This window comes from Elephas maximus, chromosome 18 (genome assembly GCF_024166365.1).
Source record: "Elephas maximus indicus isolate mEleMax1 chromosome 18, mEleMax1 primary haplotype, whole genome shotgun sequence".
Taxonomy (NCBI): domain Eukaryota; kingdom Metazoa; phylum Chordata; class Mammalia; order Proboscidea; family Elephantidae; genus Elephas; species Elephas maximus.
Window position 1 is genome coordinate 67,671,639 of NC_064836.1, and position 19,163 is coordinate 67,690,801.

Here is a 19,163-nt window from a genome sequence, read left to right on the forward strand (position 1 = left end):
TACAGTAGGAATGGAAAATATTTGCCAGAAAGATGCCAAAAGTGATATTGATGAGATTGTAGTGGAAGCTGGTATATCAGAAGTGGGAAATACCTACCAAAAAGATGCTGAGAGGATTACAGGAAATACTGCAGTGATACCTGTTACGTTAGAAATGGAAAATATTTGCCCAGAGGGTGCTGAAGGGGTTACTGACAAGACCAAAATGCCACCTGTTATGTCAGAAGTGGACAATACCTACCAAAAAGAGTCTGAGAGGATTACTGAAAACACGGAAGTGATACCTGTTACATTAAAAATAGAAAATATTTGCCCAAAGGGTGCGGAAGGAGATAGTGCAAAAACTGAGGTGACTTTGGATGTGCTAGAAATGGAAAATACCTACAAAAAGGATGCCGAAGAGGTTTTTAAGAATACTGAAATGTTACCTTCTGTGTTAGACCTGAAAGAAGCACAGGAGGCAGCACCTACCTCTGCCTCTTCAGAAATGGAAAAAGCATGCAAGAGGGATGCTAAAGAGACTATTGGGACAATTGTGCCTGTGCCCCCTACGACAGAAATGGAAAGAACATCCACAGAACATTCTGATGGGAGTAGTGGGAAACAAGAAGCGTTATCTACTATGTTAAACATGGAGAAAACTTATGGAACAGGTCTGGAATTGACCATTACACACGCGGAGGCCGTGCTTCCTTCCGAATTTGAAGCTGTAAAAGTGCCCCAAGTGTATGCTGAAGTGATCGGTGGAAAAATGGAGGAAGAGCCCACTGAAATAAAGGAAAGCTTGATAGCATGTGGCAACAGATTTACCTCACATTTCAGGGGCTATGAATCACCTACGTTAAGTAAGGATTATGAAGGCTACCCAGCCTTAGCAATACCTGATTTTCAACCTGAGGATACTACAGCAAGTCTAGACAGAAGAATGTCTGTTACTGCAGTACGGAACAAAAAGAGAGATCTAGACTATAGCAATGCAAAAGAACACTCTAACTTAGCCTTTGTTTCTCAGGATGAACAAGAAAATCCATCTTTTACTATATTATATGAAGAGCCCCTTCAAGACGAGGACAAGTATGCCTCTGCAGAAGTGAGGAGAACGCGTTCTCTCTTGTTTCCTGATACATCCATTGACAGCATGCCTGTTGTGGCATGCGAAAGGTCTGAGAGTAGAACTGACCTCCTCCATCGTTTTGAAAAGGATGCTAAGTTAGGTGAGACATTTGATAGTGATAATTCAGAAATGTTGTTATCAGTGGAGGCCAAAAGGTACAAGATTTATCCCTTAGCTTTGTCTCCCATCTATGAAGATGACAGCTCTCAGGAGGACCTTCTATCCAGTGAGGTCTCACCTGGTCACCATGGCTCCACAAAATCAAGAGAGAGTAGCAACCAGCCCTCTTCTGTTTTATCACTTCTCCAGTCAGTGTCAGAGCGTTTAAAGATGAATTTTGATGAAGATGGACAGGAGGCAGGGGAGGAAGAAGAGGAGGAGGAGGAAGAGGAAGAACTAGGGCAGAGAGGGAGTCTGAGATCTCAAAGGAGAGAACACATTAGCTTCAAGTTGCCAGATTCTCCCATTGCATTTTACCCTGAGGAGGACCAGGAAAGGACTGGACTTTCTAAACATTCATATACACAGTCAAATGAACCTACTACCTCCAATCTGCAAATTGGTCTGTGGCCAGAAAAGACCTCATTTCTGCAAAAATCAGACCTTACTTCTAAACTGCACTCTTCTTTAAAAAGTGTATATCATCAGTATTTGCAGACTTCTAAAACCCATTCCTCGGAAAAAGGAGCCAGATTTGGTAGAATTCTTCAGGAACCAGTATCAAAGAGTTTCCATGTTCCAGACAACTCAGCCAGATTAAGTGTATTCACAGAGGTAAGTTACTCTGATTATTCACTCCTGAGGCAGAGCTTTGGATCATGGAATGATCTAGAAGCTTATTAAGAAAACCAGTGTTTTGAGGTTTTAGGAACTTTGTCTTAAAAAATATCAGCATCATTCTGATGTAATTTTAGCTGGTCTATTACATTGAGGGAAAAAATTGCTAAGTCAGAATCTCAAAGGTGTAAAATAAAAGCAGTTTGTGGCCCAGTCTTCTGCTGATATTTAGTTTTCAAACTAAATATATATTTAGTTTTCAAACTAAATATAGGGACAACATTCTGAATTTCTCAAGGTACTATATATGGGAAATGGTTGCTTTTTACTTGGCTTCACGCATCTCGTGAAAATATTTCTATTGGGTAAAATTAAGTATTTGCTTGACAACAGCCTCTCACTTGAGTGGCTCGTGTTTTTCATGCATAACAGGGCAGTCGAGTCTAATTCACAGAAAAAGAGCTGGAAATATTATAGCAGGGAAATGTTTTGAAGTTAGTAACATTTTCCTTTGATTTAGAAATATCTAAATGTCTACTGTAGAATGTGCATTGCATGTGGGAATTTTCCTTTCAGGTGTTTCCAAGATCATGGAACTTTCTCTGGGATTCCCAAAGGCTGTACCTTGATCTTGAAAAGCCTTAGTAGCAAATATTAACACTTCCGTGCCAAGTATTTGCAAAGCAAAGTCATTTTGAAAGAAATGATGGGATTTGAAAACGTTTAATGATTCTCCATTGCCTACCCAAATCAAGCGGAACCTCTTCAGTCTGTAGTAGAAGGCCTTCTGAGTTTGGTTTTTCCAGCTTTACCTCACCATGCTCTGGTTTTACCCATATTTCCTACCACCGTACTTTTTCTCAAGATGGTCCTCTTCCTGGAATTTTTTTTCTCTTCCATCCCCACTCTACCCTGCCACACATATTAAATTATTGAAATCCTGCTTTTCAAGATCTCTCAATACCACTTCCTTAGGGAAGCCTCTTCTGAAATAGCACTGTGCCAGCCTCTCTCCTCCATGCTGGCCCCATTTCCTTTGACTCTCCGTAGCCTGGTATTTTCTTTGTATCTTGCGTGTGGATTTACCTTAGTCCTCCACCTAGAAGGGTCATGTGGGTATGACTCATTGTTTCCCCTTCTAAGCTGTAAGCTCCTTAAGATTGGAAACAATACATTATTTTCATTATTTACCTTTACATCCCTGGTAGCACCTAGAGAAACATCTTGTACGTAATAGCCACTAAGTAAATATATGGTAAGTGGGATTTGTGACTGCTGAGAAAGTGAACTGTGTATCTTTCCATTGATGATTCCTAAGACTTACTTCTTCCACTTATATAATTTCAGAATATTGACAAGCAAACTCTGAGGTGTATTCCAAGACCTGGGAAGGTAAGCATGAGTTTCTCTAGTAGACAAAGATAAAATGTGAAAAATAATCGCTTTTGGGCCTGGGGAGTATAAGATTAATAATCCTAACTGATTTCTAAAAGGACTGTTTTGCTCCAGGTTTTAGCATCTAGAGTAATAATTTGCTTTTATGTATTTAGGATATTTTATTTGCTTTATTCTAGAACATTTTATAATTTGAAATGCATTCTTCAAATTATTATGCCTACTCACTATGTGTTGCAGATGGTTATCTATGATCTCCATGGGTGTAAATATAAACAAGAAATCTACGGTAATATTCCCGATGCTACATCGTGGTCCTTTCCAAATGGGGTACTGATAAAAGTTGTAAGGGGCTGGTAAGAAATCTCTTAAAATTTTATAGCATATTTTCTGAAATGAAGTGTGTTCATGTTGTCTTGTCTCTCTCTTGAAGACACATTTCCTTTACTTTTTGACAGAATATTTTGAAACATTATTAATATTTTATAACTTTATTGTTCTCTTTATTTTCTATGGCAGAAAATATAGGCTGTTTGTAGTGCTTAGAGCCGGCAGAAGGTACCAAGACGTAACATATACAATCAGCACCATTCCAGAACTGCATCCTTAGCAGGATAGGGTTGGCCACAGAAGTGTTCTTCCGTGGTCTCCTTTGTTAACCAAACGTCAATCGAGTGGAGTTGAAGGCTTCGGTTGAGCGAGGCATAGCATTGAAAACAAGTTCCAAATTTACGGAATGCTAAGGAATGTGAAGTCCACATAGTTAAAGTCATTTGTATGTCCAGCTTGCCCAAGGACAGAAGGAAGCTTTGTGTGGTCTGAAAATGAGGGAAAACTGCATTTCCTAATATGGGCCAGGTCCCATGGACATGCTGGAGCCAGAATTCTCAGTCCAGTTTTTATGTTACCCACTAGTTAATATTTATGTTGTAAGCGGAGTGATGTAGTGTTGTCTTCATATAATAAAATGGGACACTTGTGATGTATTATCCAGAAACAGGAAAATTAGGGTAGAAATGTAACTTGTTGTTGTTAACCTGTGGTTTTTAATATAAATCTAGAGCTTAGTGTATATGACATATATGAAGTACATAGATACATAAATATAACCAAAAACATATACTGTGGTGTTATTTTTAGAAAGTATTTTTACTTCCAAGTTCTAAGATGCACTTTTATTCTTCCTTTTCTTATGATATTTGTCTGTACTTAAGTTAGCACATATCCTTGTTTAAAAAATAGTGTATGTACTAACAATGGAAAATAGCCCAGCTTTAAACAATTAAGTTAATAAGATAGTCTGTGAACTGCTAAGTATCATTCGTTTTATGTCTTACTTCTTAAAAAAGTAATTAAAACTGATCATTGGTTTTCTGTTTGTTCAGCTGGATTTTATATGAGAAGCCACATTTCCAAGGTCAGAAATGTGTGCTAGAAGAAGGTGAAAAGGTGTTAAATCGTGACTGGATTCTTCAGAACAGAAAACATCCACAAAGGAACTTTGTATTGGGTTCTATCAAACGTGTCTTAAAGGTACCAGAACAATTGTCTTTTGTGTGTTTTTTATTTGGTTTGGTTTGGTTTGTCACAGAGTAAAGCCTAATGATGTTTAGAAATGTGTTGATTTTATTAATGTTCATTATCACATTGATGATAAATTTTTGAATTAATACATACATAGTATTAGGCTGAATGAAAGTTAAGAGTGTTAGCTGTAATCTGGCCCATTACGTTTCCATAGTAAGATGAGAGATGATGTCCTGTATATATATTTATATATATAATATATACCTGTACCCTTTGCCGTTGAGTTGATTCTGACTCATAGTGACTCTATAGGACAGAGTAGAACTGTCCCATAGAGTTTCCAAGGGGCACCTGGTAGATTCCAACTGTTGACCTTTTGGTTCGCAGCCATAGCGCTTAACCGCTACGTCACCAGGGTTTCCATATATTATATATATATGTATGTATTTTTAATAGTATAGGTGCGTAGTATCCAGGAATATTTAGGAAAAAACTGATATTTCCAAAATATGTTCTGTTCAGATATAGATGTCTACTCTTCAGTATAGCTGTGTGTGTGTGTGAGTGAGGGGGCTTGGGGAAAAAGAGTGTTAAGAGGGAAGGAAGGGAGGAAAGATGAGGAGAGAAAGGAGATAAAGTAGTAAAAATACATTTTCTTTAGTGTCTTAACGTTAGAAAGAGAATATATTTTCTCATTTGTTTTAGCATAGCTGTATAAATTGTGATTAATCTCTAATCTTTAGAAAATAGTCCAGGCTTTATTTAAAATATAGTTGAGTAGTCTGTTCTACTCTTAAACATAACAAACACCCTAATACGTTACAACATATTTTCCCCTATTCAAAATAGGTGATTGAGAGCTTGACATGACTAACGCCATAATAATACTCTAAGTAATCTCTAAACATTTTTTACTTGCACCAGCTGTACTGGTCTCTTCCAAAGGGGTGCAGAGCTATCTCAGCTTCTGTGGCCTTAGTCTCTTTTCTTCTTATTTTGTTCCTTTGAGAAATGGCCTTTAGCCTGCAAACCGACAGGAAGGCTTTCTTTCTTGCTCCCTATCTCAGCCACAGTGGGCTTGGCAAAACAGCTCCACTAGTCAAGAAATTCTTAGGAAAGTTTTTCAGCCTGTTACAAATACACTGATTAGAGTCCAGATGCCTGACGTGTTTATCTTTAGTTTAATAAAGAGTTTTTGTAATTGTTGTGTGATGTATAAAACCACCTGTGGACTACGTGCTCAAAACCTTAGGTAACCGTGATCTTTCCCATATAAAACCCTCCCATCAACCCTTTAGGGCAGACAGAATTTGGGAAGAATTTAACTCCCTCTGTCTCTCAAATACCGGTATGCAATAAAGCCTTCTTACTGCTTACCTCCTCCTGTCTCAGTATTGGCCTTGCAGCAGATGGCTCAAACCTGCAATTTGCAGTAACAGAGAGGTGTTGCTTTTATCAAATAATATTGTTAGATCTCTGATTTTCCTGCTTAGAAAATACCATTTAATACTAAGGTGAGGAAGGTCTTCCGGTATAAATAAAAATTTGGTGAGAAATGCTGTAATGGTTTAGAGGCATGCAGGTGGGGGGAGTTAGTGTGAACTTGCTTGAAGTCCAGGAGAGAGACAACCAAGTCATGTTACCATCTGATATGAGCAGTGCTATGTAGGGCCCTGGGGGCGTGCAGAGAAGGGCACCTCATCTCTTAGGGGGAGGAGCCTCACCTGAAGGATGTGGCACCTGATTGGAATCTTAAAAGGATGAACAGGAGTTCCGCAGGGTGAGAAATGTGAGGAAGCTTCTGGCAGAACCACTTGGGTCAGATACAGAGGTGTGTGTTTGGTGGCTTGGTGGCACTGCAGGGAGATTAGGATGGTTACAGTGTCTATTTTCCTGGAAAGAACTAACTGCTAGGAGTTCAGCAAACAGCATTTGAGTGCTCACTTAATTAGCTAACTCAATGGAAATTCCCTGAGATGAATAGTTTGTAGGTGGAACCTTCTAAGATTTCTGTAATTTGTGGTTTTGTGCCTTCCTTGTGAAAAAGCCAGGAGCCCTGGTGGCACAGTGGTTAAGACCTATGGCTGCTAACCAAATGGTCAGCAGCTCGTATCTACCAGCCACTCCTTGGAAACCCTATGGGGCAGTTCTACTCTGTCTTACAGGTTTGCTATCACTTGGAATCGACTGGACGGCCACAGGTTTGCGTTTGGTTTTGTAAATGTCAGGCACCATGCCAGGCCTAGTAGAAAAAAGAGGAATAACATGTGGCAAACAATCACCCTCCACACACCCCAGAATCAACAATCAAAATCAAAAAAAAAAAAAAAAACCCTCAATCTGGTGAGCAAAGCATTAAACTTTTGAACGGATATTTGCACATCAGCCATTTGTGCTTGAATTTTTTCCTTCTTCCATTGTTCTCGGAGCCTTTTCTGTAGTCATAGTGTTAGTGCCCGCAGGCTGAGCACCTTTTAGTGAGGAAGGAAAATAAAACTATTGAACGTTGAATGGAAAAGACATTAGCATTGTTCTAAATATTTCACAAGGTAATAATCGAATATCAAACTGCTTCCTTTCTCCAACCTTGTCAAAATATTACCTACTGATAGCTTCATTTTCTGGTGATTGTTGCCTTTCCAAATTCACCTAGCCTCAGCCAAATTTTTTTTTGTTGTTTTATCGTCTTTATTTTAGTACTGAGTGTCAAAACGTTAGTGTCCTTTACAGATGATACACAGCAGACACCATCAGTTGTCAACACCTACAGAGCCCGCTCAAGGGTCATCCTCTGTTTGTTTCCCCCCAAGTGGAAGTAATTTGGGGTATGGGTAGCAATACAGCGAGTATTGAGTGAAGCACTTTCTTTTCTCAAATTAGAATGTATAAATACTGCAATTTTCTATGTTTACTATATATTTAACATTACTTTCTGGACTTTTTGACCTTTTTTTTATGTCTGGAGGTTACTTAGGTTGTGTCTTCGTTGATAAGCTGAGGAGAGCTCTGTTGTTAGATCAGTGACTCCAAACATTTTTTCTGTAAGATGGAGATAAATAGATTTTCATATGTTTTTGTTAACGGAAATTTGTTCCTTCCCTGTTTCACCCAGTCTTAGTGATTCTCATGTAGAGAAATGTAGGCTCAAAATTGGAGAGGTGTAATTGTAGCTCAGTGGTAGAATTCTTGTCTTCCGTTGGGAGACGTGGGTTCAGTTCCTGGCCAAGGCACCCCACACCCGGTCACCACTCATCTGTTAGTGGAGGCTTGCATGTTGCTGTGATGCTGAGCAGGTTTCAACAGCTTCTGGTCTAAGACAGACTAGAAACAAAGGCCTGGTGACCTGTTTCTGAAAATCAGGCAGGGAAAACCCAATGAGTCACAGTGGTCTGACCCACAACTAGTCGTGGGGATGCTGCAAGACCCAGCAGTGTTTCATTCCACTGTGCCTGCGGTTGCCATGAGGCGAGGGCCAATTTGACAGCACCTGACAACAACAAATTTGAAAAAGACTTGACTATCCCTGTTAGTTTGATATGTTGACATTGAACAAGTTACTTTATAGTGTCTACTTTCTCATCTATAAAAAGAGAATATTAGTAATACCTGCCTTGTGGAATTTTAAGTAAATTAAAATTATGCAGAGGCTTTCGCACCTTTTTCCTAGGACCCAAGACTACTATATTTCATGTCTTATCCTGGTACACGTGTAGATACTTAGGTTTATATAATGGAAATGATGACTTTGTAGAACAGCATCTCTTCAGATTGTGTGATATGCTCTGGTATTTTCTATTCTAGTCTTTTGTATTTCATTTTTTAAGGCTATTCCCTCAATTGGTTTAAAGACCCATTAATGATTTGCATCTAATATTTTGAAAAATACTGAGATAAAACGCACGTAAAACACCTCCACCAAACCAAACACATAGCAAGTCTTCAGTCATCTTGTTTTCAGAACGCTAATATTCACATTAACTATGACATTTAAGAGTCAGGGGATCCTTAAGACAATCCATTTTGATGTAAAAATTACATTTAGATGTGCTTGATTTTTAAAGTATCAACTGTGTAAATTTCCCCTTTAACAATTAAGCTAAACTAAAAAAAGTCATTGAAAAAACATTTTGTATGTGAAATATTTTAATTATATGTATGTTGTAATCTTGGCATTGATTATGGTAATTATAGTTTGATTGACATAAATTATATTGAGACTTTGATTTGATTTAGAAATTTCCTTGTGCAGCATGTATTCTGTCTTTTATGGGAATTTGTGTTTTTCTAGAGTTCTTATATTTCTCCTTTCATACTCAGTAGGTTTTCTATGTAAGCGATATTTACATATCTTATTTGGGAAACAAATTCAGTAAAATTTGCGTACGTACTGCGTGTCTTTGTTTTTCAGATTTTTCTCCATCACCTGTTGTTCTTCTGAGCGTATTCTTTTTGTGAAACTCTTACATTGTTACAGATATAATCCTGCCTGGTATTGCCTAATCCTTGCCCCCAGAATAACTAGCTGAGAAAGCCACTAGCTATGCCACATTAAGGACAAAATATTTTATCTCTCATCTTCCTTACAGCCATCTTTTTTGCAGGATGACTCCTACTTTAAAATTTCTTGGCTTTGATTAATAGTTTATATAAGACAACTTCAGCTTGTTGTTTATCCCCCAGCACCTGCTGTGCTTAAACGGAAGTGCATCCGCGTTTATCTTCATTAAGTTTACATACGTTTTGGTTTTCCTTTTTCTCTTTTGAAGCGGTGGGACTTTATGTCTCCAATTCTTAATGTATTTTGCATTATGCTCTTTTCATAGAATGCCACTGTTTTTCTTTGAATGTAACATGCTTTCCTGTCAGTCTTGTAAAACAGACAAGTAAATTTTTTGATTATTGTGTCTTGCTTTCTTGAAGGTGGAGAACAGAATTTAGACCTCAGTCAAAAAGGCACGGATGCTGTTGTCTTGTTCACTGTTATATCCCTGTGGCTCAGTGCAGTGCCTAGCACATAGTCAGTCCACATAAATATTTGCTGAGTGAAATGCATTTTTCATATCCCGTGATACATGTGAGCCATCTGGTTTTTCATTGGTTGGTCCATTCATTTATGCATTCAAAAGTTTGCTTGGGTAACTGTTACAAGCTAGGAACAGGCATACCCTTGGTTTTATTGCTCTTTCATTTGCTTCGTAGTGCTTCGCAGATAACTGGGTTTTTTTTTAACAAATCGAAGGTTTGTGGCAACCCTGAACCAAGCAAGCCAGTTAGTGCCATTTTTCTAACAGCATGTGCTCCCGTCCTGTCTCTGTCGCATTTTGGTAATTCTCACAATATTTCACACTTTTTCGTTATTATTATATCTGTGATGGTGATCTTTGATGAGTGATCTTTGATATTACTATTGTAATTGTTTTGGGGTGCCACGAACTGGACCCATACAAGACAGCAAACTTAATCAACAAATGTGTGTATTCTGACTGCTCCACAAACCTGCTGTTCCCTCATCTCCTTGCCTCTCCTCAGGCCTCCCTGTTCCCTGAGACACTGCAATATTGAAATTAGGCCAATTAATAACCCTACAGTGGCCTCGAAGTAGTGTTCGAGTGAGAGGAAGAGTCGCATGTCTCTCACTTTAAATAAAAAAAAAAAAAAGCTACAAATAATTAAGCTTAGTGGGAGAGGTATGTTGAAAGCCAAAATAGGCCAAAAGTTAAGCCTCTTGTGCCAAACAGTTAACAAGTTTTGAATGCAAAGGAAAAGTTCTTGAAGGAAATTAAAAGTGCTGCTCCAGGGAACACATGAATGATAAGAAAGCGAAACAGCTTTATTGCTGATACGGAGAAAGTTTAATGGTCTGGATAGAAGAACAAACCAGCCACAATATTCCCTTAAACCAAAGCCTAATCCAGAGCAAGGCCCTAACTCTCTTCAGTTCTGTGAAGGCTGAGAGAGATGAGGAAGCTGCAGAAGAAATTTTGAAGCTAGCAGAGGTCGGTTCATGAGGTTTAAGGAAAGAAGCTGTCTCCCTAACATCAAAGTGCAAGATGAGGCAGCAGTGCTGCTGTAGAAGGTGCAGTAGGTTATCGAGAAGATCTAGCTGAGATAATTGATGAAGGGGGCTAGACTGGAGAACAGGTTTTCAGTGTAGATGAAACAGCCGTATATCGGAAGAAGATGCAGTCTAGGGCTTCCATAGCTGGAGAGGAGAAGTCAGTGCCTGGCTTCAAAGCGTCAGAGGACAGGCCAGCTCTCTTATTAGGGGCTAATGCAGTTGGTGACTTTAAATTGAAGCCGATGCTCGTTTACCATTCCAAAAATCCTAGGGCCCTTAAGAATTATACTAAATCTACTGTTCCCATGCTGTATAAATGGAACTGCAAAGCCTGGATGACAGCCTATCTGTTTACAGTATGGTTTACTGAATATTTTGAGCCCATTGTTGAGACCTACTGCTCAGAAAAAGTTTTTCCTTTCAAAATATTACTGCTCACTGACAATACACCTAGTCCCCAAAAGCTCTGATGGAGATGTACAAGAAGATTAATGTTGTTTTATTCATGCCTACTACCACAACGTCCATTCTGCAGCTTGTAGATCAAGGAGTAATCTTGACTTTCAAGTCTTATTATTTAAAAAATATACTTCATAAGGGTGTAGCTGCCATAGATAGTGATTCCTCTGATGGATCTGGGCAAAGTAAATTGAAAAGCTTCTGGAAAGGACTCACCATCCTAGGTGCCATTAAGAACATTCGTGGTTCATGGGAGGAGGTCAAAATATCAACACTTACAAGAGTTGGGAAGAAGTTGATTCCAATCCTTATGGATGAATTTAAGGGGTTCAGAACTTCAGTGGAGAAAGTAACTGCAGATGTGGTAGAAATAGGAAAAGAACCAGAGTGAGGAGTGGAGCCTGAAGATGTGACTGAATTGCCACAATCTCATGATAAAACTTAAGTGGATGAGGAGTTGCTTCTTATGGATGAGCAAAGAAAGTGGTTTCTGGAGATGGAATCCATTCCTGGTGAAGATACTGTGAACATTGTTGAAATGACAACAAAGGGTTTAGAATATGACATAACCGTAGTTGATAAGGCAGCAGCAGGATTTGAGAGGACTGACTCCAGTTTTGAAAGAGGCTCTACTGTGGGTAAAATGCTATCAAACAGCGTCCATGCTACAGAGAAATCTCTTGTGAAGAGGAAGAGTCAATTGACGCAGCAAATTTCATTGTTGTCTTCTTTTAAGAAATTGCCACAGCCACCCCAACCTTCATCAACCACCACCCTGATCAATCAGCAGCCATCAACATTGAGGCAAGACCCCCCATCAGCAAAAAATACTGTGACTCACCAAAGGCTCAGAAGATGGTTAGCATTTTTTAGCAATAAAGTATTTTTTAATTAAGGTATGTACATTGTTTTTTTTAGACATAATGCTGTTGCACACTTAATAGACTGTACAGTATAGTGTAAACATGATTTTTCCATGCACTGGGAAACCAAAAAGATTGTGTGACTTGCTTTATTGCAGTGGTCTGGAACCTAAGCTGCAGTGCCGTGGAGGTATGTCTGTACTGTTCCAAATGCTGAGAACCTAGGGTCCCTGTTGTCATTGAATTTACATTACAGTGGGGAGGACAGGATACACAAATTCGTCTGTACTCTAATGTCAAGAATTGATGTGTACAATGGGGAAAAAGTAAAGAAGGTTGAGGAGGTACGGACTGACAGAAGTGCTAATTTGATAGGCTTGCCATGAAAGGCCTCTGTGGCTTGATATTTGAGTACTTGATGAAGACAGAGGCCAAGCCTTGTGCTTATCTGGGGGAACAGCGTTCCAGGCAGAGGGACAAGCAGGCGCAAACTTGAGATGGAATTGTGCCTGGCATGTTTGTGGACCAGCAAGGAAGCGAGTGTGGCTGGAGCTGAATGAGCAAGGGTGAAAGTGAGGTCCGAGAGATGATCGGGGCCAGACCTTGTAGCCAAGTTAAGGACTTTACGTTTTATTCTGCAGAAGATAGGAAGCCACTGGAGGCTTTCAAACAGAGACACAGAGAGCAAGCTAATAATATATAATTAAAGGGCGCTCCCTAACTGTTTCCCGGGGCTAATGAAAATGCTCCTGTGGGATGAAGTATATGCTGTCTAGGTCAGAGGCATTCATCAAATATTTATTTATTCATCATGATAGGGACTAAAGAAACATACAAAGCGAAGTACAAAGGAACAAAGAAAAGCTGTTTCCCTAAGGAGCCCACAGTCTAGTAAGGAAGGCATACATGAAAAATGGAATAGACTGTGTGAGAAGCATTCACAGACACCACACCTTACTCCTAGAATTTGGTTTCACCTACTTTTAGTTGTTTTGTTTCCTTTCTGAAAAGTCTGCTTAATTTGTACCCACGCTCTTGCTCTCTCCTCCCTCTTCCTTGGACTGTATGTAGTGTTATCTTCTGTAGACTCACATCATTTCCAGCTGCCTCCCTCCGGCTAATTATGCTGTTGTCTCAGCATATGTCACTCAGTCTTTAAATATTTAATATGAATACAAATATTTAGGATGCGTTGATAGTTGTTGTTGGGTGCCGTCAAGTTGGTTCTGGCTCATAGTGACTCTACATACAACAGAACAAAACACTGCCTGGTCCTGCGCCATGCTCACAATCATTGACCCCATTGTTGAAACCACTGTATCAGTCCATCTTGTTGAGGGTCTTCCTCTTTTCTGCTGACCATGTACTTTACCGAGCATGACGTCCTTCTCCAGGGACTAATCCCACCTGATAACGTGTCCTAAGTATGTAAGACGAAGCCTGTCCTTGCTTCTAAGGAGCATTCTGGCTACACTTCTTTCAAGACAGATTTGTTCGTTCTTCTGGCAGAAGACGTAGAAGTTATAAAAGGTGATAAAATGAACGCATAAATCTAAAACGGAGAGTAAAAACAGACCATTAACAGTATCTTATGTCCATTTCTCCCACAGACCACCATTACCTTGACGTTTGGTTACCTAGCTTTTCCTGTCGTTTGTTGTGCAGGTTATTGCCTGGATTTTCCTGCTTTTGAACTTTATATAAATGGAACTTGTCTCCTACTACTTGCTTTCTTTACTGTTTGTGCGATTCAGCCATGCCGTTGCCTTATATCTGAAGTTCATTCATGTTTACTGCTATACAGTATTTGATTGTAGCAAAATCCTATAGTCTATCTCTTGTCTTGACAGAGGATGTTTTGAGTTGTTTCCATTTTTCATTATCACAGAAAATGCTGCTGTGAACATTCTTGCCCGTTTCCCTTGTTCACACGTGCCCGGTTTGGCTTCTCCAGCTCAGTGGTTCCCAGACTTTGGTATACATCAGAGCCACCTGCAAGTGTCAGACACAGACTGTTCACATGCAGATTACTGGGCCCTATTTACCCTCAGAGCATCTGATCTAGTGGGCCTGGGGTGGGGCCTGATAATTTGCATTTCTAAACAAGCTCCAGGGCAGTTCTGCTGCTGCTGCTCAGGGGACCATGCTTTGAGAACCTCTACTCTCAGATACATATCTTAAAGTAGAATTGCCAGGCCTTAGGGGATGTGCCTTCTCAACTTGGCTGAAATGGTTGTGCAGGGTTTATTTCCTCCTCCACTGTTGAATTCATTTTCTGACTAATTTTACCTCACTTTCAATTTTTGCCAATGTGGTAGGTGTAAAATGGTATCTTACTGAGGTTTTAATTTCCATTCCTCTTTTTATTAATGAAGTTGAACATTTATTGACCATGCATGTTTTCTCTCCTCTGAAATGTCTGTTGATGGCTTTTGCCCATTTGTCTTTTGCTATGCAATTTGTTCTTACTTTAGCTTTTATGATAACCAGAATACTGACCCAGAAGAAGATTAGTGCTTTTATTTACGTTTTATGTGTTAAAAAATTAAGGTACAGGGAAATTAAAGCTGGAAAATGTCATAGTGGGCAAATAAATAAATAATCTCCATCCTACTAGTTGCTTTAAGAGTCTAAGTTTTAAGATGGAGCTAAGACGTGTTTGTAAACTATAGCATGATAGAAAAGTCGGGGAGAAAGCCATATAAATTTAACTAAGAGTAGACTGGTCATTATTATAAATTTAAGAGTAGACAGGTCATTGTTACTAGGTTATTATAAAGTGTCCTTCCCTTGCTAGGTATAGTGGTTGACTACCTTTGTCATCAAGAATTAAGATATTAAAACAAGCCTTGGGAAAAGACTTTATTTCTATGGCTATCCAACATGAAGAAGATAAAATTTACCAGTGAAATCTTCTGCAGTCAACTAGAGCAGAAATTGGCATTCCAGTAAAGACAGCTGAGACATATGTATTCGTATTTTTGTTTATTTTCAACTTTTTAGCTATCATTATGCTTTGGCTGTTACGCTGTTTCCTTCTGTGTTGTTGTAGAATTGAATGCCTCTTAGCTTTTTCCCTTTTAAAGTACACCACCCAAACATTGTTTGTATAACACAATGCAAAGGAAACTTGTTTGTGCGAGACACTTAGTTATGTATTCTGTTACTGTACCTCAGGTCCCTGGGGGAAAATTAACATGGCAGTGCTTTCAATAATGTTACTAGAACTCTATTATTAATAGCAAACAAAAGAGCTTTGCACATTGAACAGGTGACTACTCTGGACATTCTGGATATCTTTGAAATGAAGCTTTAGAAGGATATATACTTCTACTATTTAAAATCTATTTTAGGTTATGCTTCTTTAGTGTATTACATTTTAGAACCAATTTTCTGAAAATAAGACATAAAAATTTGCTTGCTTTTTCGCGTACTAATAAGGATTTGAGAACTCGGTTTGGGGAAAAGTTAAAAGAAATCAGAAAATTGTAGTTTTAAAATTGTGAAACTTATTATAATAAAAAAATTGTTCATTTTCTAATAAATGCTACTCTGATTATTATTTCATTTACCTCTTTCATTAAAGCCTAATCATTTGTATTTTACAACATCATAGGTGAGAATTATGTTACTGAAACTTGAGTTGTATAATTATACACTCAAGTGTATAATTAAACATTTGTGTGTTCAGACAGAAATGCATCTGTAATTGCAGACAAGGGGGAGGTAATTGTGATTTGGGGTGCTTAAGAAAGAATGGGAGCCCTGGTGGCTCAGTGGTTAAGAGCTCAGCTTCTAATCAAAAGGTTGGCAGTTAGAATCCACCAGCCGCTCCTTGAAAACCCTATAGGGTTGCTATGAATCGGAATTGACTTGACCCCAGCGGGTTTTTTTTATTAAGAAAGTGTCAGATACTTTTTGCGGTAGCACATGAATATAAAGAGAGTTTCATAATGGGAATACAGAGAATTATCTCTTTAGTTGAGAGAGGGGAAGCTTCTACAAAGGTACAGAGACCAGAAGGGCAGGGGGAATAGCACGGAGTCTAGAGTGGCTGCAGAGTTAGGGGAAGTTAGTGTAGACCTCTAGTTTGGTGCCATATTGTAGAAAGGCAATCAGGAATATGAATTTAGTGTGCCAGGGCCTTGAACCAAGTAGTGTCTTGTGAAAAGTGGTGTTTCAGCAAGTCCAGCCATATGAAGAGTAGCTAGTGCTTGATTGCTGGTGGTGACTAGGCTCATCGTCATAGTCTGGGCCTGACCAAGGTTGACGACAGCGGGAATAAATCACAAGAAATGTAACCAACCAGGTGTTGTCGAGTTGATACCAGCTCATGGCAGCCCCAAGGGTGCCACAGTGTTTTCCATGGCTGGTTTTTTTGTTTTTTTTTTTGAGGGGACTAGATTACTAGGCCTTTCTTCTTAGGTACCTCTAGGTGAACTTGCACCTCCAGCCTCTCGGTGAACAGTCGAGTGCGTTAGCTGTTTGTACTACCCAGGGACTCCCACAGTGGAATTTTGAAGGAAGGTTTGACAGGATATGGTGACAGTAGGTGCATAATTTTTAAGGCTGAGGTGAGTGAAAGGACACATTTCAACTCTTGGTGCCTTTCTTCTTCAGATGAACTTGCACACACACACACACACAAAAAAACAGAACCCCACAAGTAGGAAGACAGATTTCCTTTACCCTCACCTCTAATTCCTACTTCTTTTGTCAGTGTACATTGGATAAACACAACTGAGGGGATGGTGCCTCTATTATTTGTTTTTTATGTCCCCCGTGAGATCAGCTTTTATTTAACTCCCTTCCTCCTTTATATCTTTGTTTTGCTTCTAAGGAGGAAGGCTTACAGGCATTTGGCACTCAAATTGGTTTGTAGCTCTGAACGTTGCTTAAGGGAAAAGTCTTTAAAAAACAAAACAAAGAATTGTGGTAAGACTTTTTCAATCAATAATATTTCATGTTATCAACATAGCTCCTTAGAAAAATTCTGTTTATAAAAAACTGGTAAGTGGAAACAATATTTCCTTTATGTTGTTATTGTGAAGAAATGTGACTGAACAATGAGAATAATTGTAACTGCATGTCCAGAGTGTGGAGAATACAAGGCTGTTTGCCTCTGGGTGTTTTCAAAGCCAATTTTTCTTCCCCCAGGACTGCAGCGTTCCAGAGATAGAGCTTTGTGCCCAGTCTGACTCAGCATGCTGTCCTATCTACATACAGCGAGCGGTCCCCAATTTGGAAGAACTGAATATCCCCAAATCTGTGTCCTTCACTGTGAAGTCAGGAGTGTACGTACCGGTTTGTCTTTATAATAGTGATTGATGATCTCCAAAGTTAGTTTTTATTTCATATTTTAATAGGTGACATACATTATATTTCTGAAGTTCTCATTAGTTAATTTCACTTTATAAACCTGAATACCTGGGAAAGACTGTTTCTCAGGGATTAAAATAGTCTGTCTTTCTTTGGGTCAAATTAGGACTTTGATGTATGACTCACAGGAACGGGTGTAAAATTCTCCGACATGGTTCTTGATAGACACATCCATCACATTTTGGGACTAAGAAGCAAAAACATGTCCTGGCCTAAAATTCTGAAGCCTGAACTATTTCTAGAGCCTCCAAGTGCTAACTGGTAACCAGCTGCTGTTGAGTTGATTCCGACTCATAGCGATCCTATAGGACAGAGTGAAACTGCCCCGTAGAGTTTCCAAGAACAGCTTGTGGATTCAAACTGCTGACCTTTTGGCTAGCAGGTGAGGTCTTAACCACTGCACCACAGGGCTCCAAGTGCTGACTGTTACTGAGTGCTTAGTTAGTGCTGAGCACATGGTGCTTTTGTGTTTATTACTCCTCGATTCTGCAAGCCAGGTGTTTACCCACATGTCATAGATGAGGAAATTCAGTGATTTGCCTCAGGCTACCAGCTGTTAAGTATGGATTTGATCCCCGGCCTCTGTGATTCCAAAGGTATCTTAAGGACTGTAGGTCTAACTCAGCAGAGTCTTGGTTTAGTCCCCAAATGACTTGAGTCACAAAAACTTGTGAATGCCTGGTTCATTAACGATCCTTCTCTCTTCCACTATTTTTATTTGGTCTGATGGTTGATGATGAATCTTTTGGTCACTGTTGGACATCTTTCTTCATCTCCCCCAACCAAGGATCAGAACTCTTGGGGAGACCTAGTAATTGACCTTGTCTATGAGAAATGTTTATAATTTTCAAGTTTAGCTGAAAACTAGAAGGGTCTTTTGGGAATCTTACGTCAAAACACTATTCCTGAGACAGCACCTAGAACTGATACCAATTCCAAAAACGTGGATCAGTGATATCAAATGTCTAATGAAACGCCTACCTCTGATTGCCCCGTTTTAAAAAGAATGGAATATAGTGGAATGATTTTGATTTTTCAGTTCATATCCTCCTTGAATTAAAGGTTTCATACCTTTTAGGCACTGGAAAATTCTAAGAACAGCAATGGCTTGAATTTGAGAAACATTAAACGTATAGGATAGGTAGTGTTTGAATGTAAGTACTTCAAAGCTTGTTAACTTTTGTTTTTATTTGCTGTCTGGCTAAGTCACTTTGGATTGTGTTTTAGTATAATTCTGTGACTGGGATTTTTTTTTTTTTTTGGTAGCCCTTTTTACTTTTAGATAACTAGATTAAAACACTATTGTTATTAATACTTTAACCAACCATTTATTTCTTATTTAGTTGGCTTGCCTACCCAGATATTAATTTTAAGGGGCAAGCTACAGTTTTGGAGGAAGACCATGGACTCTTTGAGATTTCCGCAACTGAAATGAAATCACTGCATCCACTTCAAATGGTAAGCAAATTTAAAAACGAAGGATTCAAAATAATAATAATAATAATAATTCCTTCTCCCAAATACCCATGAACCCAAAATTAAATAGCCGCGATGATTTCTCATTCATCTCACTCCTAAGGAATGAATACAC

The 19,163-nt window shown here is 39.0% G+C and overlaps 1 protein-coding gene across 4 annotated transcripts in view; it reads left to right on the top strand.

The window, feature by feature from the left end:
* CRYBG3 (crystallin beta-gamma domain containing 3) overlaps positions 1-19,163 on the top strand; it is a 135,784-nt gene that overhangs the window by 57,764 nt on the left and 58,857 nt on the right. For 3 of the 4 annotated variants that reach the window (XM_049857903.1, XM_049857904.1, XM_049857905.1), the window contains exons 5-10: positions 94-1,888; positions 3,239-3,283; positions 3,527-3,642; positions 4,672-4,819; positions 17,351-17,487; positions 18,916-19,030. In XM_049857903.1, the coding sequence (XP_049713860.1) occupies positions 94-1,888; positions 3,239-3,283; positions 3,527-3,642; positions 4,672-4,819; positions 17,351-17,487; positions 18,916-19,030 (2,356 nt within the window). The remainder of the gene's footprint in view (positions 1-93; positions 1,889-3,238; positions 3,284-3,526; positions 3,643-4,671; positions 4,820-17,350; positions 17,488-18,915; positions 19,031-19,163) is intronic. The other variant, XM_049857906.1, reaches the window with a different exon arrangement.